Raw genomic sequence first — 15,737 nt, 5'->3', positions numbered from 1 at the left:
TTCAGGACTTTTTATTCTTAAGGCCGGCGCAAACCGGGCGACATATTGCCCAGCATTTCAAACAACACTCGCTGACCAATATGTTACCCAGCATGTTGGTCCGGTGTAGCAGATCATCCTGTGAAAGATGACTCCCGGGGTCAAAATAAACTAGAGAAAAATAACTCCCTTAGAGTAGAAATAACCTAGTAAATAATGACTCCTCTAGTTAATAAACACTTCCCTTATTTTCACAGAGATTTTTTTTGATCTTGATTTTTGCCTAACTCTAAAAAACCTTTGTTACGTTTTCTACTGTTTCTATCAATTTTTAACGTTTTTTAGGATTTATAAATAAAAGACACCTTATCTTTACCCTCCAGGTACAGTGTCTTTATTCTTTCCTATTTTTATTAATTTGTAACTAGGATTTTGAGAAAAAAAATTCTTATTTACTGTATTTTATATTCTGTAGTCATGTGTTTTTTACAGGACGTTTTGTCACTTCCCACCGATTAAGTTTGAAAATTCGTAGAATCCTTCCGACTAGATCTTTTATATCACTCAAAACCTACTATTTTCTATTTTCAGTTTAAAGCACAAATTTACGTCAAATAATGCAAAAAAAAGTTTGATCACAAATTTTTTAGTCAAGCCAAAAATTCAGGGAATGATCTTGGTCGGGTACAAAAAAGTCGTGTAAAATTTTGCTCATATAAAATTTAGTAACTGAACCGACTTTCTACCGTTCTATCGAAAAAGAAATATACGGCTCTGGAGGGTAACAATTCACTAGTTTATTATGACTGGGGAGTTATTATTAACTAGTTTATCTTAATTGGGGGGTCATTATAAACTAGTTTATTATGATGGGGAATCAGTACTCAGGGAAGTTAAAAATTCTGGTGACACCGGTTTGTTTTAAGCACCATGTTGGGGAAGAGAAAAATAACCAAAAAAAGTTAGCCAATAATTATTAAACTTTTAATAAATATTAGCCAACATGGCTAAAACCGCATGTTGTGCGGTTTGCTTTTAGCACCAACATTTTTGACCAACATTTGTGATTTCGTCACGATTCGAATGTTATGACAATTCGAACGTCATGGTCGAAAGACAGCCAAACAGCAAATGAATGAATGTGTAGAAATGTTGGCCGCTTTTTGTTTGAAAAAAATATGGTAAAGCAAGCCGTACCAACATTTTGGTCCGATTTACTGGTCGAAATGTTGAGTACATTGTTGCTGGGTTTGCGCCTGCATTTACCCATCAATAAAATGGCTTGGTTATCTAAAGACAACGCACAAGAAATGTAACCAACTCACTGTTTTGCATGGGTGCCGAAAGATAAAGTTTTTCACGCCATCACCACAAATAGCAAAAAATCGATGGATAACGATTACAAGTATCTAAAACCAATTGGAGTGACTTAAAGCACATGTCTTAATCTGTGACGTTTGACACAGACACTGATATTTCACAAAATAATTTAATAAATTACAAATTATGCTTTCTTCGGATTTGGTCAATCATCGTTATTATTGCAGACCTTATTTTACCTTACTAATAATTTCATGTATTGTTTAAAGTAGATTGACAGCCTTTCAGCGTCACATATATACACCTTTGAAACGCACTGTCGCGCAATGTCAGTTTCGCTAATTTCGTTGCATGAGTTTTTGTATAAATCTGGGTATGTACTAATTATTCGAAACATACAACAAGACAGATTAAAAGAAGGTGAAGTCGACAAGCATCATTATAAATCTTTCAGACATTTTTCTTAGCCTAATTAGTTTTAAAAACAAATTCTCTTTAAAGGTCCAAGATACTATTCGAAAGCGGTGGCTATTCTAAGTGGAAAAGTGAGAGCTTTCGGCAAACGGATATAACATGCGACCTAACTTGATTGTTGCCCGGCTTGCACGGATTTCACGTTTACAAGAGTGGAGATTAAAGTAAGGGTTGCGCAAGTGCACGTGGTCATTACAATTCGTACAAACTTGAGCATGGAGCACCAACCGATGACAAAAATGGTATGGTTAAAATTAGAATCTGCGACCATGTGGGGGGGGGGGGGTTATCTGGAAAATTCAGTGTGATTGAGGGAGCCATTGTATTGCATCGAAATGAGGATGACTTAGAGAGAAAAGGAAATGCAGAAAGCAGAGTAACTGGTAATGTTGGTGCAAGAGTTGGGTGTGAAGTTATTGGACTTTTTTTGGAGGATGCAAATATTTTTGTAATATTTTTTAAATTCCAAAGCTTATTATATCTTTTTAGTAAAAGCAGAAAAATTACGTAGACAAAAATAACTACTTAGAATTATTCATTGAATTCTCATGTAATTGGATCACAAAACGACTTGTGTAATGCTTTCTTTTTTCTACAAGTCAACAATAAATACAAAAAACACAACGATTCTCTGTAAATGAAGTCCTGTTATAACTGAAATCTCTCTCTCCCTATGTCTACTTTTGTCTTCATTTTTGCTAACCATCTCTGTCGCTAAGGTGCAGACGTCATTTAATGATGACCCTCCTCACTCACACGCCGCAGATATATCCAAGCACAGACTTAATAGTTTGTTGACGTGTATTTGCGTGAAATTAGAAATAAATGTTCACTTTTGAAAAAATAATTTTCTGCGGCAATTTAGCGAAAAAATAAAGTAATTTTTTTCAAAAAATAATTTTCTACTTATGTCAAATAAAGATGACTTTTTTGTGGAAACCAGGAATCTTCTTTAATGCGTTTTCAGACTCTAATATGAACAAGGAAGAGTTCACTGAGTAATTTCAACAAAGATGTCACAAGTGTATTTAGTAAAGAGTTACATAGCTCGTTATGAACTGTTAACAAAGAGTAGGATTTGTCGATTATTCTAGCATTTGACTTACACCGGGTAATCAAAGCTTGCATGAGTCACTATTTTTGTTTATATTTTTGATAATTACTGGATCAATCATGGCAAAAAGTAAGGCTTTGAGCACCAAAGGGCTATTGTTGTTACGTTTAGGAAGAATAAATATTAATAGCAGTGTGATCCCTTTTTTATGGTTTTCTTATGTTTTTCTTAGTTCTTTGTCGTCGTGTTATCTTTGTTGCGCATAACAGAAAGCTTACTTTTTATCAAAAATAATATTAAACCATTTTTGGGGAGGGAGTAAGTGCTAGCTACTAATCCCATCAATAATCTTTGTTCTAGACATAAGAATATGTGAAAAGTTTTATATCTGCTAGTAAAATAAAAGTTGGAAATTTATACATCTTGACTGAGCTAATTTGTGGAATTTTTGTAATTCTTTAAAACGACTACAATTAAATTTCATCTGATGTAATCATAATTTTTCCTAATATAGTCAAAGCTAATTAGGTTAATGTGGAGTGAAAAGTAAAAAAAAAGCAAAGCAATTCTTCTATTTTCGTCAGTTATTGTGCTAAGTTTCAATCATAGCGTTCGTACTTCTTTAAACTCTATAGACGTCGTGAAATTACGAAGCCAACACCAACGCTTATAACAGATAGTAAAACATCCACTACTTAAAAATATTTGGAGTTACGAAACAGCTCTATATCAAAATACCAGGTGATAAAACATCAAAAAGAAACAGGTAAGGGTCTTCAAAGATGTCAATTACATTAGCAGCATTCATTGGTCCGTGTAAAGAAGCTTGAGCATGATCAATATGCCGTACTTTCTTCCGGTGTGGGGTAGCAACGGTGATTTTATGCTACTTTTATCATAAGGATGTATTTTTTGAGGGATGAGTATGCTTTGCTGATGAATTAATTGGATGAAAGTGTAGTTTATTGTTTAGGTGTCCTAATTAAGATGATTTGTTTATTGGACGGATTCGTTTTGTTGCACAATAAATCTGGCGCGGTAAGCTGTTTACGCGTACTTTAAATAAATGGTTGATTTTACTTACGTACCAGAACACGTAGTGTGTGTTTAAGACGAATCCCTCAAGGAAACGCAGTTAAATAAGACTTTCAAATTGCAATTTCGACAAAGAATTTTCGCTTAGAAATGTCTTTTATTTTTAATTCTCCTGTACAACATGTTTACAATGGGACTATATACTTAATATTGCTTCAATTTTTCGTTCAGGAGAACACTAACTGTTAGTGTGCACAGTGCTAAAGGCAATTTATTTTCTATAAAGACTCTTAACTTAGCTATATACTTCATTGCACATCTACAGATCGACCTCATCTTGGGTACAAAATAATAAGGTAAAACGTCAACAACAAACAGAAGCCAAAAGCCTTTTACGATGTCAACTAAAGTGGCAACATCTGTATAGCCCACTCATTGATCCGTGAAAACATACCTGCAGATGATTAATACATCAGGGTCACCTTTAATATTGGTTAGGGGATGTAAAGCAGCGTCGTTGTTTCTATAATATTTTTAAATCTCGTTCATTGGAAGAAAGTGTTTATTGGAAGTTTAGTAAAGAAATTCGTTTACTTGGGGGATGTGTTTTAGACTGACTCATTTGTAACATTCGATATGGGATTAAGATTATTTGGAACAATTAAAATGGAATTGTGATTACACTTTATCCTATGGTTTTTGGGACTTTAAATTTCTGATTGCTTTATAAAATGCACTAAAAATTTGCAGCATCTGAATTTTAACCAATTTAGAGTTGAATGATAAAATATTAACTAGAAAATATTAATAAGGAAATTAATAAGCAGGCGGCTAATAACGATATATTTTCCTAGTTCTTAATTGTAATGAATACAATCCTGGTTTTGTTATCACCAAATGATTGATGTATGTTTGAGCGTGTTCAGAAATTATATTTAGGAAAAGAATGTTCCTTTTTGATCTAATTTATAATTAAAACGACTGTGCTAAATGTGAAATGAAATAATTTCACTTTTGAGGCGTATTAAAGATTCCAGAAGTTAGTTTAAAGCTATTGATCAAAGTGCTAAAAATTGTTGTCAACCATACAAGTATTTTGGCACAATTTCCCCTTTTAATGGTTTCCTGGAAGAACAAAATTTAATGTATCGCGATTTTTTAGTTTTTTCTTATTTTGCGTCATTAATAAATCACGTGAACGAACATAAATATGATACAGCCAGCTTTGCCAGATTTTAAATAGATGTTATTACTTGCAATGAGACATGGGAGATGGCAGCAGTTTAGACTTTACAAGGGTAAGGTAGTTCCTACCAAGCTTGACGAAGTTCATGAGGAATATTTTAATGTATACTTTTCGCAATTGGACATTATATAGAAGTTAAGGAAAGAGAAATGTTCTCAACTTTAGTTACGTAACCAAATCTGCTGGCTATTCTGCAATCAATGGCATAAATTATGGCAAGCTGCTGTTTTTTGCTAGGAAAGAGGGATCATTGATACCCCTATCTATTATCAACTTTTTTAGTGTCTAAGGTTATAATGTAAACAAGAATGTGATAATGTGTGTTGCTACGTATGGTTTTCGGGGGTTATGGAAATAGTTTTGGATGGTTGTATCAAGCTCTCTATCGCTGTAATTATTTAGATTGTTAACACAGCATTTACACGTTCTTTATAAGCGTGCAAAGTATATTTTGTGTGTTTATGTTTTAGTGAATATTAAAACAAAATTAAGATAAAATGAAATCAAACTTGGTTTATTTTGCATTATTTATCTGCACGATACCGATGCTGTCAACATCCTCCACCGATGAGTTTAAAAACAACAAGAAGCCATCAAACAAACAAAAAATTTTACTTTACAGCAACATCGGTCATTATTTGGCTATCTACCCTGATGGAAAAGTAAATGGTACCCTTGACATGAAGTCACCAAACAGTAAGTATTTAAAAGTTCAATTTAAATGTTTTGTGCTAACGAGGATGACTTATTTGGGATATTACTGTTAATAAGATAAATAATGAATAAATAAATCTTTGATCTAGTCGTTCTCGAGATGCAAGCTTTTGGCAGACACTATAAGAGAATCAGAAAACCAGGGTCATATTACTTGGCGATCAACAACAAGGGGAAGATTGGAACAAGGGTGAGTACACCAACGGCTTAAACAAATATTAGAAGGAGTGTTTGTACCTCTTGACGTGTAACCAGAGACTTTGTTGTTAACAGTTTATCCACTATTTTTCTAGAAAACAGCAACTAAAAACACACTTTTCAGAGAACATTTTGATGGTAATTATTTTTGGTACGAGAATGATGCCAACCAATATATCTTGGCAGTAGGTAGTAAACTCAGAACAAGAAACAAAATCAAAGCGACAAATCACACAAGACCGAAGAACCGTATTAGAAATACTCAATTTCTAATAGCACGCTTAGATTATTAAGGTTCATAAGTTTCCCAGAAAAAAATATATGCAGTTATGTATTTTAGTAAAGACATGTCTTTTTTGTTGACTGTTGAATGTTTTGTCACCATCAAAATGTCCTAACACAAGAGCTTCCTAGCTAGCCGTATTTATGCTGTTTTTTTTAACACTTTTCGCCTTGTATTAATTGTAGTCTTATATTAATTGAAATTCTAAACTTTCGCTGGATATTATTTGCATAATGCTGTGCAAAGGTTTTTCATATGATGGGATATTGACAGGTTGTATGTAGCCTGTGTTTTTGCTACGGGAAAGATATTACTTCAAGATGCATTACATATGAAATGCTTTATTGCGCTTCACTGGATTTGTGACACACTATGTGCCAGTGTTAAAAGCATCGCATCCGTACACTCTGCCAAGCTATATTATAATGGGCGCCGACTCTGTCTGTCTGTCTGTGACCAAAATATGATATCTTCGCGTAGGGTCAGTTCCTGTGAAAACATGTTGTAATAATCTTTTATAAGCATTACACAAGGTAATTTTTGTTTTTAGTAAGGATTGATCTGACTAACAAACACTGTGAAAAATGAAGAAACAGAATTTATTCTTAAGTCGTCCAGGATTTCACCAATTTTTTTCTTATTTTTGTCTCCCTGTAAAAGTCCTTATTCGAGAGGGACACTGAAAGAGACTGTCATGGAATGTCATGCGTCAGCACAAACACCCAAAGATATCTATGTATATAATACTTTCAGGATACAAACTTACATAAATATAGCAAGTGTACGTGCCATTTTAGGCAGTATTTACACTTCAGCAGTGTCACTTCACAGATATTACTTGGAAATAAATCTAATAAGACCAAGCAACCTTCAGCCTCGTCCCCAGGGATTTTGCCTTTTTGATACCGAGGCGGGCGGCGAAATCTTGTCAGCCGTCTAGTAAGCGCTAGCGGCCCTGGCATAGGCAGCAAACCCTGGGGACGAGAATGAAGTAACCTTGAGGGTTGAGTTATTCTAATTAAAAGTTAATGTTTGTGTTTACGCATTGAAACGCGAGTTTAAGACGAAATAAAACAACCACGAGAAGTTGCTCCGCTTACGCCAACACGCGCATGGTACAGAGTTATCAAACCTCTGTTTTTCCCTAAGCGATTCTGGTAAACCATACCGTGTAAAATGGAATATTGAAGCATGAAAAAATCTAAATTGCTCACCACGAACTTCTGAACAAACACACTGATCTAAATCGGATTGTCTCAAGGGTAAAAAATGTTTATTATGAACTCTTAAATAAAATAGGATAGTTATCGAAGAAACCTAGTATAATCAGTTGCATTTCTATTTGTAACCCAAATCTAAGGGAAAACATATCCTTGAGCCCAATGCTGCAAGTCTTAAAATCAAGGGTACCGTAAACGGAATTTGGTATGGGGTCATAAAGTAACAGCAGCAAATTCGAATTTTATCACGTTCTGAATTACTTACGCAATTGTTATGAAACTTTGTGACCACTACGGGACATTGCTCCAAGCCACCATGAAACTCTTTAACACTGTGCATGTGCTCGTATTTCTCAACCCGGTGGGACTTGATCCACGACCTTTAACTTGCTGCGATCTTTAATCACGATCTTCAATCGTTAAGCACTCTTCTGCACATACTGTATACCCACTCTTATTTCCTAGACGATTAAGCACTAGCTGTCGTCTTCTTAATCCTTTAAGAACTACAGCAAAGATCTCCTAAGCTATCCCTGTGGGGGTAGCTTTATCATACACTTTGCTGGTCTTTGGGCGATACTTTCTCTGTTTAAACTCTACTGCAGCAAAAACATCAGAAGTATCGAGGAAAGTTTATTACCAAAGGAATAACATTTGCGCCAAGTTTTGCGTCAAGTTCCTTATACGTCGCAAACATGCACAGAGACGTAACGATGAAAATGAGAAACAAGTGGTGGAACAAGAGATTTAAACTATATCTTATTTTCTGTGCGCATCGGGCTTTTTTTTTCGAATTTTCTATTCCTACCACACCATCTTATTTTTATAAGAAGGTCAAAATTTTACTAAGGATAAATTTTTTCTTTGTGTTATATATGGTCAGATTTAAGGACGACAATGAATATTTTAAGGTTGAGAAACAATACACGATTTTCTAGTGGAAGCAGTAAAATCTGATCTTACTTGTCTTATCTGATGCCACCATATCCACAAGAACTAGAGATGACTGGAAGCGCAGCCTCTGGTTCTTGTGACTATGTTTTTTGGCATAATTCAGACTTGTTCTTACTTATGACAACAACAATTTAAACCAGCCTCGATCCCAGGGACATCTGAGAAGAGGATAAAATAAATATATAACATATTTTATAGCTTGCTATACCAGATAAATTGAGATCTCAACTGACCAAATATTCCGGCGTTTTCAGGTCAATTCAGGTAAAAAACTCGAAAGTTGAACTGGTAGAATGCGGCCAATCCGATAAGATACAATGGTTTTCATTACTTCCATTACTAAAACAAACATCTGCAAAGCGAACATCTTTAAAAGACGAACAGCTTGATTTGTTTCGCACAAATTTTGTAAAAAACTATTATACCACACTCCGTATACCTCACTCCCTATACCACACTCTGTATACCCCAGTCCGTATGCCACACACTCCGTGTATCACACACTCCGTATACCTCACACTCCGTATACCATACACTCCGTATACCACACACTCCGTATACCACACACTCCGTCCACCACACACTTCGTCAACCACAAACTCCGTATACCACACTCCGTACACTGCACTCCGTATACCACACTCCGCATACCACACTCCGTATACCACATTCAGTATACCACACTCCGTATGCCACACTTTATATGCCACACTCCGTACACCCCAATTCGTTTACTATATTCCGTATACCACACTCCGAATACCACACTCTGTATACCACACTCTGTATACCACACTCTATATACTATACTTTGTATACCATACTCCGTTATAGCACACTCCGTATCGCGTACCTTGTATAACATACTCTGTATAACATATTCCGTGGAGCACTCTGTATCTCATACTTTGTATAACATACTCTGTATAACATATTCCGTGGAACACTCTGTATAGCACACTCTGTATACAATATATTCTGTATGTCATATTTCGTAAACCATACTCAGCATGTTATAATTCGTATCATTTGTTCAGCGTAACATAGTACCTGTACTACATAATCCGTTCTGCAATCCAAATATTAATCCTATTCCGAATAAAAACCTATTATGGAATTGTAGTAATCACACTTCGAATAGCAACATTATACTATGTATGTTTAGGCTGGAACAAAATGTAAGAAAATGCAATACCATTCAAGTTATTTTTTATATTTTTTTAAAGAAATGTGAATCATTTATTGCAGTACTCCGTATAGCTAAACCAAACTCCATATAACATCTACCCGAAGTGTTACTTACACACATTCCACAGATCCTTTCTTCGTTTCTAGAAAAAATGTGTACAGAACAATCTTGTGAGGATAAACACCAGCAAAAAGTTATAATATCGTATTAAATACAAATATGTGGTAAAAGATGTCAGAGACAGCGCTTGATACAAAGTAGAATTTTATATATTTATTCACATTAGTTAAAATATTAAAAAAGCAGTACACAATACTGACTGTTTCACGCTGTATGAGATCATCAGATATAAAATGGAAAAAACACTCTGAAAAATGTTATTTAGAAATAAAAACGACAAAATCTATGACGTCGCGTAGAATATTTTCACAGGGAGCGACATTTTTCCCACGTTTTTTCCACGTTTTTTTATAACATAACCCCCTGGCGGCATAATTTTGCGTTGATTATTTATTTGCGTTGATTATTTATTTGCGTTGATATTTAAAAAAGTGCAAAGTATATCAACTTGGAAGTGCATCTGCCAGGGGTTAGGTTTTTCTATTTTTTCTAATTTTTGATGTTTCTACTTCGCGAAAGATAGTATTTTAATATTCAACGACTGTCAAACGCATTTTTGGTTGTTTGGAGGGTCAATTTGTCAAAAATAGGGTATTTTAGCTCGTTTTAACCATGTTTTCATAGCGCATTAGCCAGGGCATTTTTTCTTAGTTTCCAATATGTTTAGGTTCACTACAAAGCTTAAGTGCTTTATTTATGAAATCATTGAATGACAGTGAAAAAATGCTCACGATTAATGACTATACTGTGAAATACTTCTTCAGTTTGGCTTCTGAAATTGTACAGAAGAATCCTATCTGTTAACTGGCTAGTTTTGAATTTAATTCACTTTTTACGAATATTCTATTAGATAAAACGATTGATATTATTATCAATGACATTGAATCTAATTATATAGATGGTATTCCTAACAAAGATTTGAAACGGCTTCTTAATCTAACGACTACCGACTCTATTTTTGTCTTCAACGGCGTATTTTTAAGCAAATCGACAGGCCAATATATTTATGTGTAATTATGAAAAAGTTTGGCTTGAAAATTGTCCGTCTGCATTTAAGCCGTTCTATTATAGGCGATATTTTAATAAAATTTTTGTTTCATTTGAATCACATGAGCATGTTCAAAAATGTTATGAATATATTAATTCTAGGCATCAGAATAATACATTCACGTTTGAAGAAGAATGAGATAAGTGTAGCCATGCGTTTGTATCAAACATATATTTGTTGACGTGTCTTAGATCAGTACCATTCTAAGTTTTTTTAACAGCGACGACTGTGAGAGGACTGCATTACTAAGGTTGTCCTTTAGGTTCTTGTATTAAACCCGTATCTAAAAGGTCTATAATAAGCTGTTTCAACAAATTCATTGTGTTTTATGCTCGACATATATTTTTTTTCCGAAAAAAGATGGTGGGTGTGAAGTAAAAACCAAGATATATCCATGTTATTATAACGTTCAATATATAAAGGTAGAGGATTCAAGTTTCTTTTCCCAAAACTGTATATGTTTTTCTAAGCGACCTTTAATTGAATTTGTTTTTGTCAGGGCAGTTGTAGAGTAAGTGTCCAGCTTTTCCGCAGAAATAACAGTTTCTATCGAACTTGTTCTTTCTATAATCGAAACCCTTTTTTCATTAAATCAGTAGGTTCATCACGATAAGATCTTAGAGCAAAGTTTTTAGGGTAAGAATTCTTGGAGTCGTACTGATTAAAATATTTCTACGCTACTTATTTCTTTTAGATTGTTCGACCTTGCCATTTTAATTTGTTCTTCATCAGCTTTATCAGATACTTTCATCAGACAAATAATCCTTAACGAAATGCCAACCAGTTTCCTCTTTATCAGCCGAATGAATGAGTTTCTGATACTCTTCAAAAGTTCCTTACCTTCTTTAAGAGTTTCTCTAGCTTCATTGCGCTGTTGGTTTTTAATCTGCTTATCTGCGGTATTAATGCATTCTTCTACCGCAATATTCCCTTTGTATTGCACTTTATTACCCTTGCTCCGGAAATTTGGCTTTTCCAATTTTATTTGTTTAACGGATTCTTCACCTGCTCTTGATGTTACTGTTTCTACGCGTCGTTTTAGATCCTTGTTCAACATATTCCTGACCTGGATTGCCATTTCCTTCACTATTGCTTCACGATTTAAACACGACTGGATTGCCTCCACAATCTTCTGCGTAAGTTGGTTATCAGATGAAGCCATGCTTAAGTTTAACGATGATGTGTCGTCACTGTTGTGTACACAGAAAGAGACTGTGAACTATTACTTAGTTCTTTTTATGACCCTTGGAACCTAATTTTACGGACTCCGATGACGCTCATTGCATAGCTGTCAAGAAAATAATTATCTTTAGAGCAAGTCTCAAGATAATATTATTACTCTTTAAATTTCCCATAGCCAAAGGTTTGGCCAAGGAACGTAAAATACTAGAAGGTCGGGAAGATCAGATTATTTACAATCTGTATTCTTATTAGTTGTAAACGAAACGAAGCTTTCCTATTGGCTTTTACTAGTATATATTATAGTATACTTGATGTGAGGTAAGAATTTGTATTTTAATCTAGCTGACTAAAATACAAATTCTTAGGTGTTGTTTAGCTGATCTGCACATGTCTTTATCTAGTCACCAAGTTAGCTATAAAATATTTAGAGCTAGCTACCAGAAAAGCCAAGTTTTTAGTTGGGTTAATAGTTAGCCAACTGGACGTAGGGACCCTTTTCCTTTAGTTTTACAAGGGTTTTAATTCATCCATTTCAGATTTTTTATTTGAAAGCTTGGGCAATTTGACGAACCTGCTTTGTAAATTCTCTAGCCAACTAGAAGCATTCACAAAATATTTTCCCAGGCTTCAATTGGATAAAATGTATAAATCACTTGTCCCTAGCTACACTTAACCCCATCACATAATAGCTAGCTAGCTAGACATGTTTTATCGTGACATGCTGGATTTTATATTTTCAGACCCCTAAAACAAATTGACAGGCTTAAAAATTGCAGGCAGTAAGCCATGGGATACTTTATTTCAAACTTTATCTCTAAGATTTGTGTATTACTCACTTATATGCTATGTTATAATTTTTTTTACATCTATATTATAACTGGGATATATTACCTTAACACGTGGACTTTCTAATTTTAGTCAAAACTTTGCAATTGGCCCGGGCGAATGCCCAGGTGTTACAAGAAATCTTGATCCACGTGGACATGTATTCGCCGACATTATTTTCATTGCAGTTGGATGTGACTTAATTAACATAAGTTTTGTTTCCATTTTCTCATAAACTTCTCTTAAAATGTAATTGGTATTTGTGTATGGGAGCATACGATGATGACAAACAACATATAAATTGCCCACATGAAGCACAAGTTTGTCAACATAGAGCAGGGAAATGGCAGTTCATGTTGGTAATTTTTGACCAACAAGACATAAACTGAATACCTTCATAGACTATAAGAGCAAAATAATGAGTCAATTTAAGAACACTTGAGGCTGGAAGAGCGTAAAGAATAAGAACATAAGCATCTGTTAGACGTTCTTATAAAAACCCTAACCCTATTAAAATAAAACAGGTTTAAACATTGAAATATCACCAGACATTCTGGTGATATTTCACTGAAATTGTGTTTTAACGATGCATAAATTTTACTAAAAAAACCAAATATTTTCACAGGTAGTCAATTTTTGTATTAGTCTTGTGAAATATGTTGTGAACACTGTTGATAAAATCATGTATATATACTTTACCTGTCTCTTATATACGTTTTCTGTCCTGATGGTTTTTAAATTGGATGGAGGGATTAATGAGGGATAAATATATTGTGTATGGACAAACTTACCATGTCAAATACATACATGATTTCATGGTTATCATGTAAACACGATTTACCAAAATAAAATTATTGCGCATGTTTATGAAACAGCTTCTTTATTGCACGTTACCCACCCAATTTACCATGGCTTCCTTCTGCATTTCAAATCTATAGTGTCGTTAATATTCGCCTTTACGTTCATAATTAATGAAAATTTATCAAAATTACATCCATTAAATAACATAGACACATTTGAAGCTGTGGTTATTAATGTTGGTTTTGCAATAAGTTTGTTTGCTGTTGTTGTGTTATCATATCTTGCAGTAAAAAAATAAGAAATTTGATTAGAAAAAGACATGCCGGCTGAACCAACAACCGATACATTTCCCATTAGACTGAAACAAAATTTCGTCCATCTTCTTTTCTTGTGTTACATTCGCATCAACAGAACGGCCTTTAAAATGATCCATTGTACTGACATACGCGAAAAGAAATACTTGTATGATATTGCCTGCTATATATATTGGCAATACATTGTCATGTTGTTTACGTTGAGTTGGGTATTTCCATTTTCAATAGCAATTTTGGTGGCAACTAAAGGATATGCAAAGGCTGAAATCACAAATTGCCTGTTTTTTTGGAATTCTTTTGTTTTCACCAGTAGTCGCTTTCTATTCCAAATTCTAATCAGTTGACCATGAAGTTGTGTGCAACAAATCTGAAAAGGAAAGTATATTAAACGTGATTAATGGACCATTCAGAACCAAAATTACATCGGAGGAAGAATTAGATCAAGCCCAACACAAAATGAGAATAAACTGGGAAGTAATGCTGATTATCAGACGTCTTGTCCTCGTTGCAGTAAGCATATTCGTAATCAATCCTCTTTCTCGTTTGTACCTCATGCTGCCAATTTTGGTACTGGTGCTTTTGTTGCATTTATACGCTAAGCCTTATCACAGTGGGAGAATGAATTCAACTGAAACAGTGTCCATTCTTCTTCTCCTGGTATTACCGACAGTGAATTTGTTTTGGGCTTGCGACTATATGGGTTCACTTACATCAACAGCACAATACCACTCCATCGTTACAGCACTGGAATATATCGAACACTTGATCTATATGTCACCATTTATTGCATTGTTCGTAATTTGTGTGCACTCCTTGTGTCAGAGAGTATGGCCATGTTTGATGCAATGTTTCGGAGCATAAAATTATGAAAGTGGAAGAGACAGAAGACATTTTATTTCTGAAGTTAATTTAATAAATAACAATTTCAATAAAAAGAGTATTTTTGTTTAACTTAACCACTTGCAACACATGCCAGTCTTAAATATCGTTTCTAACAGTAAATACAAAATATAAATTCGTTATTTTGTTAAATTTGTCACTGACTATGATGTAGCTATATCAGCGATATGCGATAACTGTGTTTTTTAGTATTTGTATAAAGAAGAACATTATTTGAATATATTACTTGAATATATCAAAAATATATGTTTAGGAATTTTTACCCTTATTATTGGTAATATGTTTTTAACTAGATGTTTATAGTGCAGAAAGAATGTATATTATTCCGTTTTGGTAGATATAAAAATGGCAATTTCTACACAACTTCTTTGTTTTTCTTCGCATACTCCAAATGGTGTATATATTTTCCAGTAGAAAACTCTTACCTGTGTTGTTTATAAAGCAAAAGGTCTGTAGATTTCTAAGTTTTATTTAGACAAACCAGCATCAGAGATTCCTGAAGTACTTAAAGGTGGTGTGATGGATATATAAAGGACGAGTCTGTCTGTGACTTTTGCAAAGTGGATTATATTCTTTACAATTTCTGTGATAAAGTCTATAAAACATCACCTATAAATTTGTTCTGTAATTTACCGAACTTTAATCTTAAAAGGAAAATTGACGTCAAAAGAAAGTATTAACATTAGTCATTACAATGCATTTAAAACTTAAGGGTTAAATAACTTGGAAACCAGGTGATTTTTCGTCAGTCATTTTTCACCAAGTTGGTAACGAAGAGCCAACTGGGACCAATTTGGGTAAGTTTTCCAAACCTGGGTCCCCGAATCCAATTCGGAATGAACGGGTTGATAAAGTTATCAAAAAACCTTTAAACCACAATA

At 34.2% G+C, this 15,737-nt stretch overlaps 1 protein-coding gene across 1 annotated transcript; it reads left to right on the top strand.

Moving 5' to 3' along the window:
• The first annotated feature begins 4,828 nt into the window (after positions 1-4,828).
• Positions 4,829-6,341, top strand: LOC130644662 (fibroblast growth factor 1-like). Its single transcript, XM_057450351.1, has 3 exons — positions 4,829-5,804; positions 5,912-6,012; positions 6,116-6,341. The coding sequence occupies exons 1-3, from the start codon at positions 5,606-5,608 to the stop codon at positions 6,311-6,313; spliced, it is 498 nt and encodes a 165-aa protein (XP_057306334.1). The 5' UTR covers positions 4,829-5,605; the 3' UTR covers positions 6,314-6,341.
• Positions 6,342-15,737: the final 9,396 nt, after the last annotated feature.

Source organism: Hydractinia symbiolongicarpus, chromosome 5, assembly GCF_029227915.1.
Source record: "Hydractinia symbiolongicarpus strain clone_291-10 chromosome 5, HSymV2.1, whole genome shotgun sequence".
Lineage (NCBI taxonomy): Eukaryota > Metazoa > Cnidaria > Hydrozoa > Anthoathecata > Hydractiniidae > Hydractinia > Hydractinia symbiolongicarpus.
Note: the sequence above shows the minus strand (reverse complement) of the source record. Positions and strands in the feature narration are given on the sequence as shown.